This window comes from Bidens hawaiensis, unplaced genomic scaffold (assembly GCF_021521415.1).
Source record: "Bidens hawaiensis isolate Kalapana, Puna unplaced genomic scaffold, B.hawaiensis_p1.1 tig00008759_1, whole genome shotgun sequence".
NCBI classification, from domain to species: domain Eukaryota; kingdom Viridiplantae; phylum Streptophyta; class Magnoliopsida; order Asterales; family Asteraceae; genus Bidens; species Bidens hawaiensis.
The window spans coordinates 518,579-537,507 of NW_027491631.1; the positions used below are offsets into that span (position 1 = coordinate 518,579).

An 18,929-nucleotide genomic window follows, 5' to 3' on the forward strand; every position below is an offset into this window, starting at 1 on the left:
ATTTTATTTTACTTTATCTTAAGCTTGATTATGTGATTCATGTTTGTTAAATTGTATAATCGTAATTTGAAACATCTATTATTAGGGGTGTTAACGGTCCGATTTTGACAGTTTTTACGTTAACACATAAATCAAAGTGTCATTAACATTTTTTTACCACTGAAAATTAAAAATGAGCTAAACCGAACTATTATTAGCGGATTAACGGTTTGATTTTGATGTGGTTTCACGGTTTGGGCTCATTGGGGCCTTATAAAAAAATGCATAAAAATATTAAATATAATATAAAAAGGTTGTAGAAGATAATAACCTAGCCATCACAATCACGGTTTGTGTTTATTGGTTTTACGATTTGGGCTAATGATTCAACACTTTAACTCAGTTTAGATTTCCTTTAGGAACGCGCCGTTTGATACTGAATTACTGACTAAGATACCGAAACTATGAAAACACGTTGGTCATGGAACCAAGCAATAACCATTCCTTAAACCTCACTCAATTCCGTTACAATCTATGACGTGCTTATGTAGCAGATACATGACAATTTTGACCAGTTACCCAACCCACTGACCTGCACATTTTATTACCTATTATCACAACATTGTGTTTGTTCTGCTTAGGGTGTAAATGTCCCTAGTTACTCGAGATCGCCTTGCTAAAATGTTAAGTCAAACCAGACTTAAATCGAAACCCCGTTTAATGAATGAGCTCGAGCCCAAGCTTCATACATTGAGCTTGATTAGGCTCGTGCGCCTAAGCGAACCTATTATTATATAAAGATGATAATTACACGATAAATACTATATATAACTTTAAAGATAAAAATAAAATACATATTATTATCTATTAAAAAAACAATCAAAATAAATAAATAATAAACGAACCGAGATTAATGTTTTAGAGATAAAGCTCGAAAAAAAAACGACCGAGTTTAGTCGGGCTCAGCTAGAATCATTCACTACCCTTGCTTTTTTTGCTATACATACAGCAAGTTCCAACCCGTTAGGAGTTTATAAGCATTCAGCACTAAATTAACCTGAACTGTAACAGAACAAAACATAACCGTGCATACTTAAATCAACAGATACGTTTTAAACACTGCAATGCCTCAATCACAAACAAAAAGATCCACAACATAAAGAAGCATATTAAAGCCAATATACCATTTAGCATGCATTCAAAGGACATGTCGAAGAACCATAAAGTTGGCATTTAAGTTAAAAAGATGACCTTTAACGAGCGTATTGCTTACATGTATGTAACATGTTCCAGTAAGCCAAAAACAAAAGTTTCTACATAAAGTAAAACGGTTAGATAAACCTTAACAAACCTCAAAACTGCCTCAAAATTAGCTCCACTTCTGTCAGCTGCTATCATTGTCTTCTATCACCTACTGAACTTTACCATTTTTCCTATTTTTCCTAAAATATGTTTTGACCTCCTTAACCTCGGTTTTCACTGGTTCAACTGTCGTTTTAAGGAGCTCCAATGGTAACGCAGCCGGATCCAGCTCCAAACAACCTTCCGGGACATTCACAGATTCTTCACCAGTAAGAACATAAAACGGTACTTGATGAGACAAACGAAAGATTTCATCCCTGGGAATTGTGCGCGCTTCTGTCACGTCAGCATGCAGACGAAACACAGACTTAAAACCCGACACTTTAACCAACGGCGCCACAACAACCACTTTTTCCTCATTATAATCTTCAAGAACCGTAACCATATCGTATTTATGAATCACTTCATCCGGAGTGAACTCGGTCCAGTCGGGAGACCAGTTCCTATATAGGGCCCACACGTTACCCTTTTTAGGGTATATTTGAATAACCCCTTTTTTTCCTTTGACCCATTTGACTCTGTGTGAGAATGAGTTAAGAGATGTGTTGACTTCGCGTTTTCTAATTCTAAACTCGCCACTCGTTTTAGGGAATCCAGATGAAACCCAATTAATCGGTCCCAGTTCAGCATTGCCTTTGGAATTCAACCAGCTTATTTCCATTTTAAACGGTTTTTTAGATATGACGTTATGAATCATTGCATAATAACGAGGCATACCGTCATCTTCATCATAAGCAGCCCAAACCTGGTTTTCACCAAACGATCTTTCGGTTCTGTCATTGTCGAAATCGTGAAAGTCGGGATCTGGGACACTCATTAGTGTTGCGTTTGTGTCAGCATCCATGTCAGCATCGTTCACATCAGCATCATCCACGTTAGCATCCACGTCATCTTCGTTCGTATTATTTGTTAATGGCGGTTTTACATCTTTACCCTTGCTTGTTTCAGTTACAATGATTTCTTCAACTTCATTTTTACTAACGGTTTCTTTCTTTGAAGCTGTTTCTAAATTCCATTCATCAATTTTTTTAACAATTTCTTTTCTAGCTTTTGTCATCAACATAACACGAACTTCCGCCTGTGTTAACTCCCTTCTGCTATTACTAAAGTTGACTTTCTTACCTACTGAGTTGACTTTTGCATAAGCGTTACCGACATGAACCGTAGAAGACGGTTCAGCTGCACGTTTCCGTTTCAAAATCGCACCACTTTTAACCGAACCTAACCCCGAATCCGCGGCTTGATACCTCATTGCAGATGCTTTTGCTGCATGACGGTTTTTGAACTGATTCACACCCGGGCCTGTTTGGACGTTGACGTGACTAACACTAGACGGGTTGGAGTTCTGCTTTTGAGAATGCATTGTTGGATGACGTTTCATGGGTAGGGAAGGCGACTCGATAGCCCAAAACGGGTCACTACAGCTCGGGCAAATGATTTTCTTGTTTAAGTACTCTTTGGAGTATTCATACCGCATCGAGCATCTTACACACGAAGTCCAAAATGTAGGTGTGTTTGGTGGCCTAGGAATTGTTTGAACGGGTTTAGTGATATTAACGGGCTGGTAAACAGGTTTCGGGTTTCGTTTTTGATCGTACACTTTTCTACTAATACTATTAGAAAGTAAAGTCCACCCCTGTGACACGAGCTTAAACGCACCTTCGGCACCCACTGTTTTGTTCTTGTCGGGGTGAAGATAGAGTGCGAGTTTCTTAAAATTCTTCTTAATCGTTTCATCATCACTTGTGGGTCCGACACCAAGAACACCGTACCAATCCGGTTCCCCATGTATTTTCTTCTCGGAAGAAATGTATATATCAAGTATCACTAACAGCTGTGGAATATCTTCAAGCCCGTTAAACAACTTATCAGCTTTTAGTGCAAACTTTTTTGCTCCAATAAAATCTTTTTCTGCTAGCTTTGCCTCACATATCTCTTTGGCCCGAAGAGCCTCGTCTTTATTACATTCCATATCAATAATGTTTCATATCCAGCTTGGGTAAGCCCTAATGTCTGACATAATAATAACAATAAAAGTTCATGTAAGAAAGATGTTGTGACCAGAAACGACAAAGATCGATAACAAGAAGAGTGATTATGAACATAACAAAATACACAAACCGACATCCTATTTATAGGCCTGTTTTGATTGCCTAACAAGAAGATACACACAATTGACCAATGCACTATTTGTAAGAAGTTATATTGAAAACCATTGTGTGCAATCATAAGTTCATGAATCTAACACCAGAGAAACATATCATTATAATTTGGTCAAGTAAATCAACAAATTTGGATTAACCCTAGCAAAATAAGTACCAATAACAAGAACTAAATATCATAAAAGAATGTCGTGAATCACACAAATAAATCAGAGAATCAATACATTAATGTGTCATATCAGAAATCTTTATAAAAAAATGATAGCAGATTTGAATAACTAATATCAAATCTTGATAGAGATGTATAATCTAAATGCGTAGGATACTTTTATTCTCTCAAATCAATTAGTCATCAAAATCACCCCCAAAAACCACTAAATTACTCATATTAACTTGTTCAAGCGTTAAAATTGACCAACAGTCGTATCAGATCCAACAAAACACACCAAAAATACGATCAAAATCACTAAATTTTCTCTAAAACCCTAGAATGCGTAAACAATAACGGAGCATCAATCAACGCACCATAAACCACCAGCATTTCAAATTAAACAGTAATAACACACACTATATGATTACAGAAACGTATCTTCATGAAATCAATCCAAATAACCAACGAACAGAGATGAATAATGATTTAGAATCATGAATCAAACAAATAATCCAGAGAATCAATACATTAATGTGCCATATCAAAAAACTTTATGAAACAAAGCAGATTTGCAGAACTAATATCAAATTTTGATAAAAATGTATATAATCTAAACATATAGGATGTGACATTATCATCATTGATAGCCATTCATGAGTTAACATTGAATACTTTTTTTCTCTAGAATCAATTAATCCCCAAAAACCACTAAATCACTAGTATGAACTTTGAACAAGCGTTAAAATCAAACGACTGTCGTATCAGATCCATCAAACCACACCAACAACGCGATCAAAATCACTTAATATCATAAAAGAATGTCATGAATCAAATAAATAATCCAGAGAATCAATACACTAATGCGCCATATCAAAAAACTTTATGAAACAATATGATAGCAGATTTGCAGAACTTATATCAAATCTTGATAAAAATGTATATAATCTAAACATATAGGTAGTGGCATTATCATCATTGACAGTCATTCATGAGTCAACATTGAATACTTTTATTCTCTATAATCAATTAATCATCAAAATCACCCCCAAAAACCACTAAATGAACTCGAACACGCGTTAAAATCGACCAACAGTCATATCAGATCCAACAAAACACACTAAAAACACGATCAAAATCACTAAATATCATAAAATAATATCATGAATCAAACAAATAATCCAGAGAATCAATGCATTAATGTGCCATATCAAAAAACTTTATGAAACAAAATGAAAGCAGATTTGAAGAACTAATATCATATCTTGACAGTAATGCATAATCTAAACATATAGTGATACCAATCATGATTCAACATTGAATACTTTCATTCTCTAGAACCAATTAATCACCAAAATCACCCCCAAAAACCACTAAATCACTCAAATGAACTCGAACAAGCGTTAAAATCAAACATCAGTCGTATCGGATCCAACAAAACACACGATCAAAATCACTAAATATAATAAAAAGAATATCATGAATTAAACAAATAATCCAGAGAATCTAATGTTCCATATCAAAAACTTTACGAAACAAAACGATAGCAGATTTGAAAAACTAATATCAAATCTTAATAAAGATGCATAATCTAAACATATAGTGATGCCATTCATAAGTCAACATTGAATACTTTTATTCTCTAACATCAACTAATCATCAAAATCACCCCCCCAAAAACCACTTAATCACTCAAATGAACTCGAACAAGCATTAAAATCGAACGAAAGTCGTATGAGATGCAACAAAACACACTAAAAACACGATCAAAATCACCAAATGTCATAAAATAATGCCATCAATACATTAACACGCCATATCAAAAACCTTTATGAAACAAAATGATAGCAGATTTGAAGAACATAATCTAAACATATAGTGATGCCGTTGACAAGTCAACATCAAAATCACCCCCAAACACCACTAAATCACTGAAACGAACTCGAATAACCGTTAAAATCGAACAACACTCGTATCGGACACAACAACCACAATCAAAATCAGTATATTCCTCTCTTAAACCCAAGAATACAAAAAACGCACAATAAACCACCAGCATTTCGATTTCAAATCAAATAATAATAATATCACACAAACGTGTATTTACATGAATGAAATCAATAACAACAATAACTAATTATTAGCAAAATAATACCTAAATGGCTAAATTACTCGAGATATACCGTACGGAAACCGGATATTATTGTGCGATGATTGTTGACTGCTCGTGATGAATGTAGATGATTTACGATTGTTGAATAATAATAATAATAATAATAATAATAATAATAATAATAATAAAACCTAGATAATGAAGAAGCACAAAACAAAATTATTATTAATATTATTGTAGAGAAGAACGAAGGAAAAACCATCAGGTGTGTTTATGTTTATGTTTGTGTTTGTGTTTGTGTTTGTGTTTGTGTTTGTGTGTTATCAATGGTTTTGAAACTTTATTATTATTATTATTATTTCCTTATACTTAGGAATATTAATAATATTCTACCTTTATATGCATAGTTATGATGATTGTGATTTTGTGACAAACACACACGTGCTCAATTATATTTATTATACCTACCTCAAGGTGTTATGTAGTACATTTTTGAAACGTGGGGTTGATGGGTGTGAATGAAACGAGTGAAAATTCCTAAAATGGTCCAAATGAGTAGAGAGAGAAAAAAAATAATTATAGCAAAATTAAGATTTCTAAAATAACCCTTAAAATATGTACAGAGAAGACGCATTAGAAAAATAAACGATCATATTTTTTAACTAGTCAAAATGTGACACGTGTAAAGGTACTGACATACCAGACGAGATTTTTAAAAATCTCGTCTGATCCGACCATATTTTTAAGTTAATTAACTTTTTAAAAAACCGTCTCTCCAGACGGTTTTTTTATGTTTCTCGTCTGGTACGTTCAAATTATTATTAATCCTAACTTCATCTTCTTCATACCTACAAGATCTTCTTCATTTCCATTTAGTCAAAACTTGTTGCTTTATTATTATTGTTATTTGGCTACTGTGTGTGTATCATCTTCTCCAATTAATCAGGTATAATAATACTAATAATAATGATCAGTTTCTTCTGTTAATGCATTCTAATTTGATCTACTCATCTTTATTTCATCATCTCTCACTTCGTACGTGTACATAACTGAGGTGGTGGTGGTTATGGAGGTGGTGGTGGTTGTTTTAAGTGTGGGGAGGATGGTCACATGGCTAGGGAGTGTCCCAATGGCGGTGGCGGTGGTTACGGCGGTGGTGGCCGTGGTGGTGGTCGTGGAGGTGGGTATTAGATCTTGTAGGTATGAAGATGAAGATGAAGATGAAGAAGATGAAGTTAGGATTAATAATAATTTGAACGTACCATACGAGAAACATAAAAATACCGTCTGGAGAGACGGTTTTTTAAAAAGTTAATTAACTTAAAAATATGGTCGGACCAGACGAGATTTTTAGTGTGTCAGTACCTTTACACGTGTCACATTTTGACTGGTTAAAAAATATGGTCGTTTATTTTCTCAATGCGTCTTCTCAGTACATATTTTAAGGGTTGTTTTGGGAATCTTGATTTAGTTAGGATTATTTTTTTTTTCTCTCTCCTCATTTGGATCATTTTGGGAATTTTCCCATGAAACAAAGGTTTTATTGATATTAATTTTTTTTATAAAAGTAAATGTGATTCTTTTAGTTCTTTCACATATTATTATTTTCGTGTATTGGTTTTATTAATTTCAATTATCATCTTTTTGTCGTTGTCGGTTCCAGCTAACGAATTGGCTGCTGATGGTTTCAATTTTTAACGTATTTGTTTCTATCAGTCCGCGACTAACAGAATCTTAATGATATTACTTGAATGTCGCCGGAAAAACGTTTTTTTGCCGGAAAACGCTCGCTTTCTAACTTTTTGGTCCCAAACATACTTGTAACCTTATATCGGACCTTTATGACACCTTTTCTAGTAAAAACCTCAATCATTGAGATCGCCGGAATTTTGAAGCCATTGTTGGAATCGATTGGTGATGCTCAAGGTGTTATTTACATTTTGGTAAATGTGATTCTCTTAGTTCTTTCACATATTATTGTTTTGAAATAAATAAATAAATGTGTGTGGGTATATGAAAATTTTTAAGCTGTGTGAAATATATGTAAATTTGGCTGTAGAACTAAGATGGATCTATATGTTTAATGCCCTTTATAATATAAAACGTTATTGAACGTTTTAGTTTAATTCATGACCCTTTTCATTTCACTTTATTTTAATATAGCATTTATTTTTGTTGGTTATAAATGGTTGTGATACAAATTTGATGTTGTGCAAGTTATAACGTATTTATCTTTAATCTTATAAAATATGGAATGGATGTAGTAAAAGAAATATGTAAATGGGAGCAACATTTTACAGAATTGCAGATTAAGATGCGTACATCAAAACCAAGTTAATTTGGCACTTCAGACCCCACGCATGTTGAACATCGTGCATCGGGTTTGCCTCTCATAGAAAGTATAAAACACAATCTCATGAACACATGGCAAGGGCATTTTTTTTTTGCGTTACCCCGCTATTTTAAACCGTGATATAGTTTTCATGTGAGGATATTTTTAAATAACTATAGCATATTGTACTTAAACAACAACTTTCATTCAAACAAAGACGAAAGTCACAAAAAGTTGTAGCCAACATACAAACAAAATTAAAAGAAGAAGCTACAATAATCTTTCCAAGTTATATTTTTTTTTTTAAAAAAAAACTACTTTTTATCCAAAGGAATGCCAAAGACTTTTATATCCTTCACCATTTTTGGGATCATGACCACCTATATATATGTATATTATGATTTCATTCCTCATCTTCTATACGCTCTAACAAGCCGTCATGATAATGACTTGAAAGACCTCTTTTCTTAGAGTTGCAAAGAGGAGCCAAAGTGTGTAGAGTGAGAATCTATAACTTATAGTACTTGATATATGTAAATTAAATCCTGAGTAAATAATTTTACTATAAATTTTTTTTCATATTTTATACAAATTTTCAAAGGTACATAAGAAATTGCTTCTTGTTAATTATATAATAATTTTGTAATTAAACCCTATTCAACAACTATATGCATGCATTGCCACTTATTATCATACATCTATGCTAGACCAAAACAAAGCTTCAAATCAACACAAGTTGGTCAAAAAATATCAAAATAATTAAGATTTTTGTTTACTCGTTTTTTGTATGCATAGTTGTATACATACTTGTATTGATCCACAAAATTGGACAATGAACAAAAGTACAAAATTACCCTCCCTCTTCCACCACCTTCATTTCAGCCCATCTTATAATTTGCACAACTTTAAAGCATGGTGATTAGTGATTACTCGAAACTAATCCCGATTATGGGACCGTCTTAAGAAGGTTAACATGCATAATCCAACGACCAACCCGACTCCAACCGCAGCAGCACTATACGCATAACCCCATGCATCGGTTTGACTAGCCTCCACACTTGGTGCAGATGATCTTGAATGACTTTGACTATTAATTGTCCCAGAATAATCCAAATGCAACCTTAATCCCTTTAATATCAACCATCAAAATGTCAAAAAATCCAAAAAAAATGTCATTGGTATAGAATGAAACATTTTGAATTGAACAATGTAGTGATAAATGATAATTTCATATATTCCAATTTACCAACAAAAGATAATAATATTGGAAAATTACCAAAATGTCCATTCAAAATTCAAATCCCACTGGTTCCATTATGTCCAACCCAAAACCAATCGGCCACCTAGTTATTATACCCCAATGACCTAGTGCCACATGTCAATAATATTTCTCGTCGGCCGCCTTTATTTCTGACCACCAGAAAAAAAATGTTCCCCGCGTCGCCTAGTCATTTCAAAACCAGGCGCCGGGTGGTTTTTTTCTAAGCGGCTACTAGATTAATCTTGGCGCATCCTGGTTTTTAAATTCAAATCCTTTATATTTTTTTTCCATAAAACTGTTTATATATATATTTTTTCATAAAATCCGATATTATTAAAAAAAATCCTTATTATTAAAAGATCTTACAGCGTAAGTTATGAAAAGTGTTTGGTTATTTTTTAATATACGTAAGTTTTCATATAGCATTAGATTTTTTATAATATGAAAAAATTCTTAATAGGATTTGCATTAGAAAAACCAGGCGGCGCCTAGATTAATCTAGTAGCCGCCTAGATTTATAAAATCTAGTAACAACCTAGAAAAATTCACCCGCGCCAGGAACATTTTTGTCGAGCGATCAAAAAAGGAGGCGGCCGACGGAACCCGACGGAAACATTCTTGACATGTGATTGGGGTAGAATAACTAGGCAGCCCGGATAGTTTTGAGCTGGACATAATGAAACCGGTGGGATTGAAATTGACATTTTGGGAATTATGCTTGTCAAAATGGACATTTTAGTCTAATGAGTAATATACCTTCCAACCAGCTAGTTGTGCATGTTCCACAGCTGCAGTAAGATCATTGTCTGATGTAATTACGACTTTGTCCTCTTCTTCGTCTTCGTACTACAATATGACACCATTGGTAACTGATAAGCATAATGCTTAAAGAGAAAAGTGTGTTTGACATTATGTACGCGTATTCGGATGTACCAGAATTTGTGGGATGTTGTTGCGTTCGATCTCACCTCCTAATCTCTGAATTATTATCGTTGTAAGATCCGACAAACTGTGAGAATCTAGCAGAGTAAGAGCAGATAAAGTTTAAGGCTGGAAAGTCTAAAAAATACATTATTTTGTAAATTAAACTTTTATAAAACCTCCACAAGAAGCATGACATGCAACACACATAATGGATAATGTTAGAATTATATGTTCAACTGGAAGTGAAAGTTTCATTCAATTAACAAATATAATTAAAAATATATGAACAAAAAGCGTGTATATAGTTGTGCTAAACAGGTCGTGTTTAAGGGTTGGCGGGTCCAACCTGACACGAACTTGAAAATCATGTCAGACATATGAGACGAACACGACCCCTTTTAACTCAAAAAAAAAAAAAACCTAAAGTTTTTTTTCTCTTTTTCACAAATTAATACTTTAAAATTACAATTTTATAACCAATTATACAAATGTATATAAAAGAGTTACATTTTAATTACAAAATTTTACGTCAATTTTTTTTAAGTTTTAAACATTGACATAAATACCCAACCGATTTAATTTACAACATAAAACAGCTCTAAAAAAGTAAAGATAAATGGGTTAAATTAGTCAACCCACAAACCCACCAGGTTGAAACAAACACGACCCGTTTAAATAAACAGGTTCATGGGTTCAACCCAAAACTGACTCAAACTCATTTATACTAAACCCAAACTTGCATATTTCGTGTTAGGTTCATTTTGTGTAAAAAATTCACACTCCTGTAAAAATGTTTTGACCCGTAAATCTTACCGCATATAAATCTATGCATCCGACCCCTTTTATCTTGAATTTTGAAAGCAAACGAATTCGGACGATCAGTTGAAGGATAAGCAACCGATTTTCCAGTGTCTCCGCTTTCAGAAGTCATTTTCAAGGAATTCTCACTGCATTTCACAAAACTCTATTTTAACAAGTTAAAAAGATACTAACGTATTAACAATGTAGTAGCCTATATAATATAACCTTCTAGTTTCATCGTCATCGTCTGCAGAAGCTAACTCCATCGCAGAGTCCCAAAACGTCTGCATCATTGAACTCCCTCCCTCGTTATTAATACCCGTAGCATTTCCCACCTAATTTGCAGTACACAACAACTTCATTTAAACCTTGAAAGCTAAACAAATGCATGCGTTTGAGAAACGCGTAGGGTCATAGGTCAAACGGGCCGTTTAGTTAAAATACGTTATTTTTGTAAAAAAAAAGTAATGTGTTAGTTACTTTTAGATAAAAATGATTTAGGAGGTTGTATACATCAAAAATATACTTTTAGAGACTTTCGACACGTGTTTGACCCATTCCCCGTTTAGCTAATCTTTTTACTTTGGCCCGTTTGACTTTTTGAGTAAACCGATAAAACACCACCCAAATTGGCCCTTTTATAAGTCAATGTGATGACGCCCTGCTTGCGGTGCGCGCATATAATGTATATATGCGTGAACCCTCAGGTGGGCAAAAGTAAAATTGCACTAATTTTGACATTATTTTACTAATCTCATGAAAATAACGTTAAAAGTGGCGGAAGGTTAATCAGGCATCATGTGGTGGCGTTGATAGCCGAAAGACAAGGGCACAGCACCAATCAGCCGGTGTCCCGATGATTGAGTGCTATGTGCCTTATGTCCAAGGCTTGATGCAAAACTACTATCGAGCCGGGGGTCTCACCGGAAGCAGTCTCTATATCCCTATGGGATAGAGGTAAGGCTGTCTACATCTTACCCTCCTCAGACCCTACCATAGCATTGCTATTGGTGGGATATACTGAGTACGATGATGATGATGATGATGATGATGATGATGATGATGATGATGATGATGATGATGATAAGTCAATGTGATTTGACCAAAAATAAACTTAATAGTAAAAAGTAAATTTTAAAAAAGAGTAAACTGCGGTTTTCATCCCTGTGGTTTGTTCAAATATGTGGTTTTAGTCTAATAGTTTCAAATTGCCGATTTTCATCCCTGTGGTTTCATTTCACTTGCAATTAAACCCGAAACCACTAACCCCGTTAAGTCTGATCGTTAAACACATCTTCGCGTACCTCAAATGAGGGGCGGTTTTGTCCTTTTTCTCCCCAAATAAACCCCAGCTCTTCACGTGAGAGCGCTTGCGAATTAGGTTGGGGTTTATTTGGGGAGAAAAAGGTCAAAACTGCCCCAGACCCAGAGCCAAAATAAACCCTTACGGGTCGTTAAACGGGCTTTGGCTCCTCACACTGATGGGTTTAACTACTAGACTTAATGGTGTTAGTGGGTTCGGGTTTAATTGCAAGTGAAATGAAACCACAGGGACAAAAATCGCAAAATTGAAACCATTGGACTAAAACCGTAGATTTGAACAAACTACAGGGATGAAAACCGCAGTTTACTCTTTAAAAAATTATAAACTAGAAGGGTATTTTCATCAAAAAAATAAATTTGGATTAAAGTGATAATTCTAATGGACATGATACATGTATTGGACTATATATAATGGGAATTTAAAAAAAAAGTACAGATTATATAAATATAATCTAATATAAATATAAATGGTTAACTTACAGTTGCTATTGCAGCATGAGTGATGTGAAGTACATCAACAATGGCAACAACAAAACCCTCTGCATCAAACCATTTGCCATTTACATATACAAGATTCATATTAAATATACAAACCGAAGCATGCAACGTTGTATTTACCTCTATCGACAACAGGAAGATGTAAAAACTTTCCATCATGCATGGTATGCAGGGCATCAACAATAGGTGTATCGATAGTTGCACATTGAGGATTCGGAGTCAATACCTATATAACAAATAATACAAAATTTAAAAGTACGTCGAAAAAAATAAAATATATAACATTTAAGAATTAATCACCTTCTCCACTAAGGTTGATTCAGGAGGAATATCTTGTGCTATCACCCGTGTTAATATATCGTTTGAGCTAACATTCAACAAAACACATGTTAGCATACATTCTGAGATGCAGTTAATATTAGAGGCTAAACGGACAGTTGAAACAGTTAGTTTTTGTTAAACCAAAACAGGTCGGTCAGGTTGAGTTGACCCAAAGCCCGTTTTTGATAAACAATAATTAATCCGCTAAATATAATTACAAAAAACTATATTATTATAATAACATCTAAAGGGCTTATTGCAGTGTGTAGGGCCACTCAAAAAGCTTGTGGCTAGTTTGAAAAATCTTGGAAAAAACTCATTTGAAATTAGCTCGTTTGTAAATAAGCCGAGCCGGCTTGGTTTGTAAACGACCCAAAATTATAAACACACACATACATAAATCATTATTTTTTTTATTTTAAAATTCTGCATTGTATGTATGTTAAAATATTACCTTTAGGTAAAAATTTGTTACACACAACATAGAAGAACAGTTTTTCATTTTTAGCAAACTTATTTTTTCGGCCCGTTTAACCAAATTGACTTACTCATTGGTAAACTTGTTAAAACTAACACGTATATATAATAAAGATTTTTTTTTTTAATATTTCAAGAATTTCATATATTAAATAAAATGATCAAATTACAATAGAGAGGTGGATAAGCGGGCAACAAGCTGCGCAACTGTTACATATATTAATAAAGTTAAAAGAAACTTACGTTAGAATCCCTCGTGGCCTGTTATCAACTGTTACAATGGCAGAGCTACTACTAAACGCAAGCATCTTTTTCGTTGCCATAACAACCGTGTCGAATGGGGAAACCGTCACAATACTAAATAAAAATAAAAATAAAAATAAAAAACAAAAAAAATGCAAATTATATTTTGAATATTGTGAACATGGTACCATATGTAAAATGTAAAGGTATTACCTACTTTGAATTCTCGGATATAATGGTAGACAAGGTAGGCTTAAACATTCGTTCTCTAAGTGTTTCGTCGAATGCATTGTGATCTGTATAATGACAACCAATAAATATTGCATATGATTAACATATTATTATTCCATATTTAATAAAGATCATAGAATCTAACCATGCATATAAGGTTCCCACTGCCTTTCAACACCTTTACCAGCAGCCGCTTTTTCCATACGCGCAATTGCATCAAATAAACATTTTGCTATGTCAAGTAAAGCAATAACCTCACCATTCTCCACAACAGGCAAGTGTCTAAATTTTCCTGTAAACGTACTTAAATAAATTAATTTACATGGCTAGAACAATGAGAGGTGGCAAAATGGGTCGGGTTGGTTAATGCAGAAACATTTTTTTGTTCTTTTTTTTATTGAACTAAATGACCTATGCATGTTCCTTGTGACCCGTTTGATCTATCTATAAACTAGTTTCGAAAATGTACCATTTGACCCGTTAGAGATAATACACAAACATTGAACAAGTTTTCAAAATGTACAATTTGGCCCGTTTAAGTAGGGGTGGCAAATGTGACCCATTGGGTTGAATGAGTTGTATTAAAATGTATATAATGGGTCAGAATGAGTCAAACTAAAAAAAGAAAATGATTGAAACGGGTCAAAACGGGTTGAATTTCTCAAGTTTTTTTTTAATTGGAACGAGAAAAACGGAGGAAATTTTTTAGTACTTTTACTATTTTAGTTTTTTTATCTATATATCGAGTTATAATTTTTTAATTTTTATTTTTATTTTTTTAATGAGGGGTTTTTGAAATGGGTCAAAATGGGTTGAGCCTTCAAAAACCCATTTTGACCCATTTCAAAAACCCCTCATTAAAAAATTCAAAAAAAAAATTATAAAATCATAACTCGAAATATAAATAAAAAACTAAAAAAGCAAAAGCACTAAAAATTTTCCTCGTTTTTCTCGTTCCAATAAAAAAAAACTTGAGAAATTTCAACCCGTTTCAATCAAATTCTTTTTTTAGTTTGACCCAATGTATACAGTTTAATACAATTCATTCAACCCAATGAGTCACAGTTGACACCCCTACGTTTAAGTAAACAGGTTAAAATGGTCTTCCTTGTTGTTACAAACCTTGTACCATCTTTTGGAGGGCTTCGACAGCAAGACTATTGGAATGAACGTAAATCGGGTTCTTTGTCATCACTTTTGATGCAGGTGTGTTCATATAATCAATCTCATAAGCAATAACTCTTGCTGCAATATCCTGCAGTCACCAAAAAATGTCAAACGTGGCCCGTTTATAAGCAAACGGGCCAAAAGTGTGAGGATTTAAGACAAACCTTGTCTGTTAATATACCACTGAGTAGTGCATTCGAGTCTATTAGCAAAACAGCATCAACTTGCTTAGCAGCCATTCGACAGCATGCTTCATAAATAGTTGTGGTATCGGGTACAGTCATTGCCCTTGATAGGCGTAACCGCTTTACAGTACGCTCTTCTCTCACGCCCCTGTTTAAATCCAGTCAGCAAGTTAATATGTATGATACTGAGAAAAAAGGTCATATGGGTCGTATAATGGCCAAATCACATGGTCCGTATTATTTTTTGACTAAAAAATAAATTACTGATGTGACAACTAACAAAGTCATACAGATCGCACTATCTTTTTCGCCATATTATGCGTACTAGTCGTATGCATGATAAAAGGAAATGTGTCATACGGTTCATATGGCCATACACGTATGACTTTTTTAATTGAAAAAGAAATAACTGATTTGACAACTGACAAAGCCATACATGGGACCCTATATACATACAGCCATTATGACTTTTCGCTAATAATAATAATAAAAAGGTGACTGACAGTCCCATCATACATACAACCCATATGACATACATGTTGGTTGTATATATGATCATGCGCAAAGATGTACAACCCATATGTTATACGAGACGTATGACATGGTAAAAGTGGTCAAACTGGCCGTTTTGATAGTCATGTGGGTCATATAAAGAGCAAATAAAATCATACTGGACGTATTAAGGCCAAACCACACGACACGTATGGTTTTTTTACTAACAAAGAAATAAATATGATATTATTTTTCACATTATCATATGACATGTTCGACATCATGCACCGTGCATGATGGGACAAAAAGGGTCATGCAAGTTGGTGTGGTGTGGTCCGCCGACATGACTCATCTATATGCATTAAAATATTAAAATAATACGATAACCGAATCACAAGTACACAAAATGATGGATGAATAAAAAAAGGTGTAACATACACGGCGGAACGAGACTTGGTTAAAGGTCTGCGGGGAGAATCATTGTTCTTCTTCCTTGGAGACCGAGGTGAAGATGTCAACGACGCGCTTCTCCTTGGACTATTTACGTTCACATGACGAGGTGTCAACGACATCTTCACCTCCTTAATCAAATCAATCAAGATTCAAAGGTTAAATGTTTGAATTTGTGATAGAAAGAAAAGTTTCCCAGGAAATGCATGCAACCAACCAACGAAACATGTTTGTTTGATATATTATTAAGGATTAAAAAATGGGAATTAATAATAATAATAATTGGGGAAAAGTCGGGTTCTGAATTTGTTTTATAATTTGCAAGAAACCATTTTTTCTAAATTTTTCAAAATTCAATGTATATAGAATTTTATATTTTCAGGAAACATATTATGTTAAGAAATATAAAAATTTTGTAATACAATTGTTAATGAACAAAGAATTCATCAGAAGACTACATGTGTCCTTTGGAAAGGGTAACTTCGTTCATGTCATAATTACATAACTTATAAAAATAATTACACGACTTATAAGAGTAATTACACAGCTTAAAAAATAATTATACAACTTGTTTTCTTAATTGTGTTTGTTATATGTTCGAAGTACATTTAAATTTTTCAATGAAAATACATTTAAAAAAATGTATAACAATAGGGTACTCGTATTTAAAGTGAATTAAATGCTCAATTGTATGAAGTAATTTTATTAAAAAGACATCGTACAAAAATGTTATAGACATTTAAAAAAATAAGAAAACTTTGAAAAAAAGTCAACAATGGTAGCTATATTATTTTTACCCCGGCCCTTTATTTCACATAAAATTGATGAGTTGACATATTTCCATGACATCAACCATTAATTTCTTATTGTTATGGTCCAAAATCCTTTTTACATATTTGTATGATAAGAAGTCTTTGTATTCAATTTTTTATCTACATTGGTTGGCATTTGACAACTTGTCTATGCCACTCTCTTTCTCTATCTAATAAATCGGTAAAACATTGTGTACAAATATATTATGTAATTTTCAGGATTCTCGACATAATGTTGGTTATAAAAAAAGCCACACTTCACCCTACAAACAAAATTTTTAGTTATAATAAGCTAATAATGAAGAGGTGAGATGGCAACAGTACTTTTTATATCCCAGAAAATGAAAATATTACTCGTAGGTTGTGTTTGTTTTTGCTTATAAGGTATGCAAGGAGCTTATGTCTGCGGGCCGCCACCACCACCACCACCCGTCTGCCGCCGCCACCAACGTCCACCACCACCACCCACCGTCCGCCACCACCACCGTTAACCACCCACCACCACCGTCCATCAACACCACCACCCCCGTCGGCCACAATCACAGTCCACTACCACCACCACCACCCACCATCCGTCGCCACCACCACCTACCACCACCATCCACCACCACCCGCCACCGGCACCACCCACCGTCCGCCGCCGCCACCATTCACCACCATCACCCCGCCACAACCACCCGCCACAACCATCCACTACCCACCACCACTGTTCATCACCACCACCACCCATTGTCGGCCACCATCACAGTCCACCACCCACCACCACAACCGTCCATCACCACCACCCACCGTTCATCGCTTACCACAATTGTCTACCACCACCCACTTCCATGGTTCGTACACCACTACCAATTATTTTAGCAGTCTACAAACGTTAAAAGACTTTTATTTACTGTAATATATATGATAGGTAACTACTTTTCAGCTCATGTAGACGATATCCAGTTTATAAAACAAACAGTATTATATTTTCAGATTGCAGACCTTCAGACCACATGTTCAGTTGCAGACATTAAATCAGATGAAATCAGATAGCAGACAATTTTTGTCTTTAAAAACAAACAGCACCTTAGTGAAAGTGTGAAACACCAACTTAACTTTTTTTTAACAAAAAGTAATAATACAAATAACGCATATATAGTACGACATATAATTAGTAATAACAGTAGTATATTGTATAAAAGAGAACATTACGAAAAAAAAAAGAGTAGTAACATGTGGCGTACCAACTGCTTGATAATCGTTTTTACTTTTTTTTTAGCATTTTATTCAATATTTTTTTTATAACTCTTATGGATTTAATATAACACAAACTGAGTTACATATAAATAATGGTAAGCGAGCAACAAGCTGCGCCGCTATCCCCTTTTAAATCGTAAAGCCTATTCTACTAAATATAAATCCTTGGCTCCTCGGGCTCTGCGAGTCACTGTGGACCACCTTCTGCACCTTCTCCAAGAAGCGAACCGCCTCGGGAGCTAAGGATCCAAATGTGTCGAAGGCAAATGGAATGAACACGTGCTGATTCTCCAAACACGCTGCCTCATGCTTAGCAACTTTCCTAGATTCCGCCCTCAAAACCGTTTGTTCCGGTACGAAACCACTGTCTCTCAGCCCCACCAATGGGGGCCCCCAGTGAGGTCAGCAC

The 18,929-nt window shown here is 34.4% G+C and overlaps 2 protein-coding genes across 2 annotated transcripts; both read right to left on the minus strand.

The window, feature by feature from the left end:
* Window positions 1–1,059: 1,059 nt before the first annotated feature.
* On the minus strand, window positions 1,060–3,848 carry LOC143529841 (uncharacterized). Its single transcript, XM_077025546.1, has one exon. The coding sequence runs from the start codon at window positions 3,311–3,313 to the stop codon at window positions 1,391–1,393; it is 1,923 nt and encodes a 640-aa protein (XP_076881661.1). The 5' UTR covers window positions 3,314–3,848; the 3' UTR covers window positions 1,060–1,390.
* Window positions 3,849–8,897: 5,049 nt separating this feature from the next.
* Window positions 8,898–16,651, minus strand: LOC143529842 (CBS domain-containing protein CBSCBSPB1-like). Its single transcript, XM_077025547.1, has 14 exons — window positions 16,458–16,651; window positions 15,507–15,675; window positions 15,298–15,430; window positions 14,321–14,467; window positions 14,162–14,240; window positions 13,945–14,058; window positions 13,204–13,270; window positions 13,024–13,129; window positions 12,886–12,944; window positions 11,308–11,417; window positions 11,095–11,228; window positions 10,291–10,376; window positions 10,114–10,203; window positions 8,898–9,224 (listed from the first exon to the last, which is right to left on the minus strand). The coding sequence occupies exons 1-14, from the start codon at window positions 16,589–16,591 to the stop codon at window positions 9,033–9,035; spliced, it is 1,620 nt and encodes a 539-aa protein (XP_076881662.1). The 5' UTR covers window positions 16,592–16,651; the 3' UTR covers window positions 8,898–9,032.
* Window positions 16,652–18,929: the final 2,278 nt, after the last annotated feature.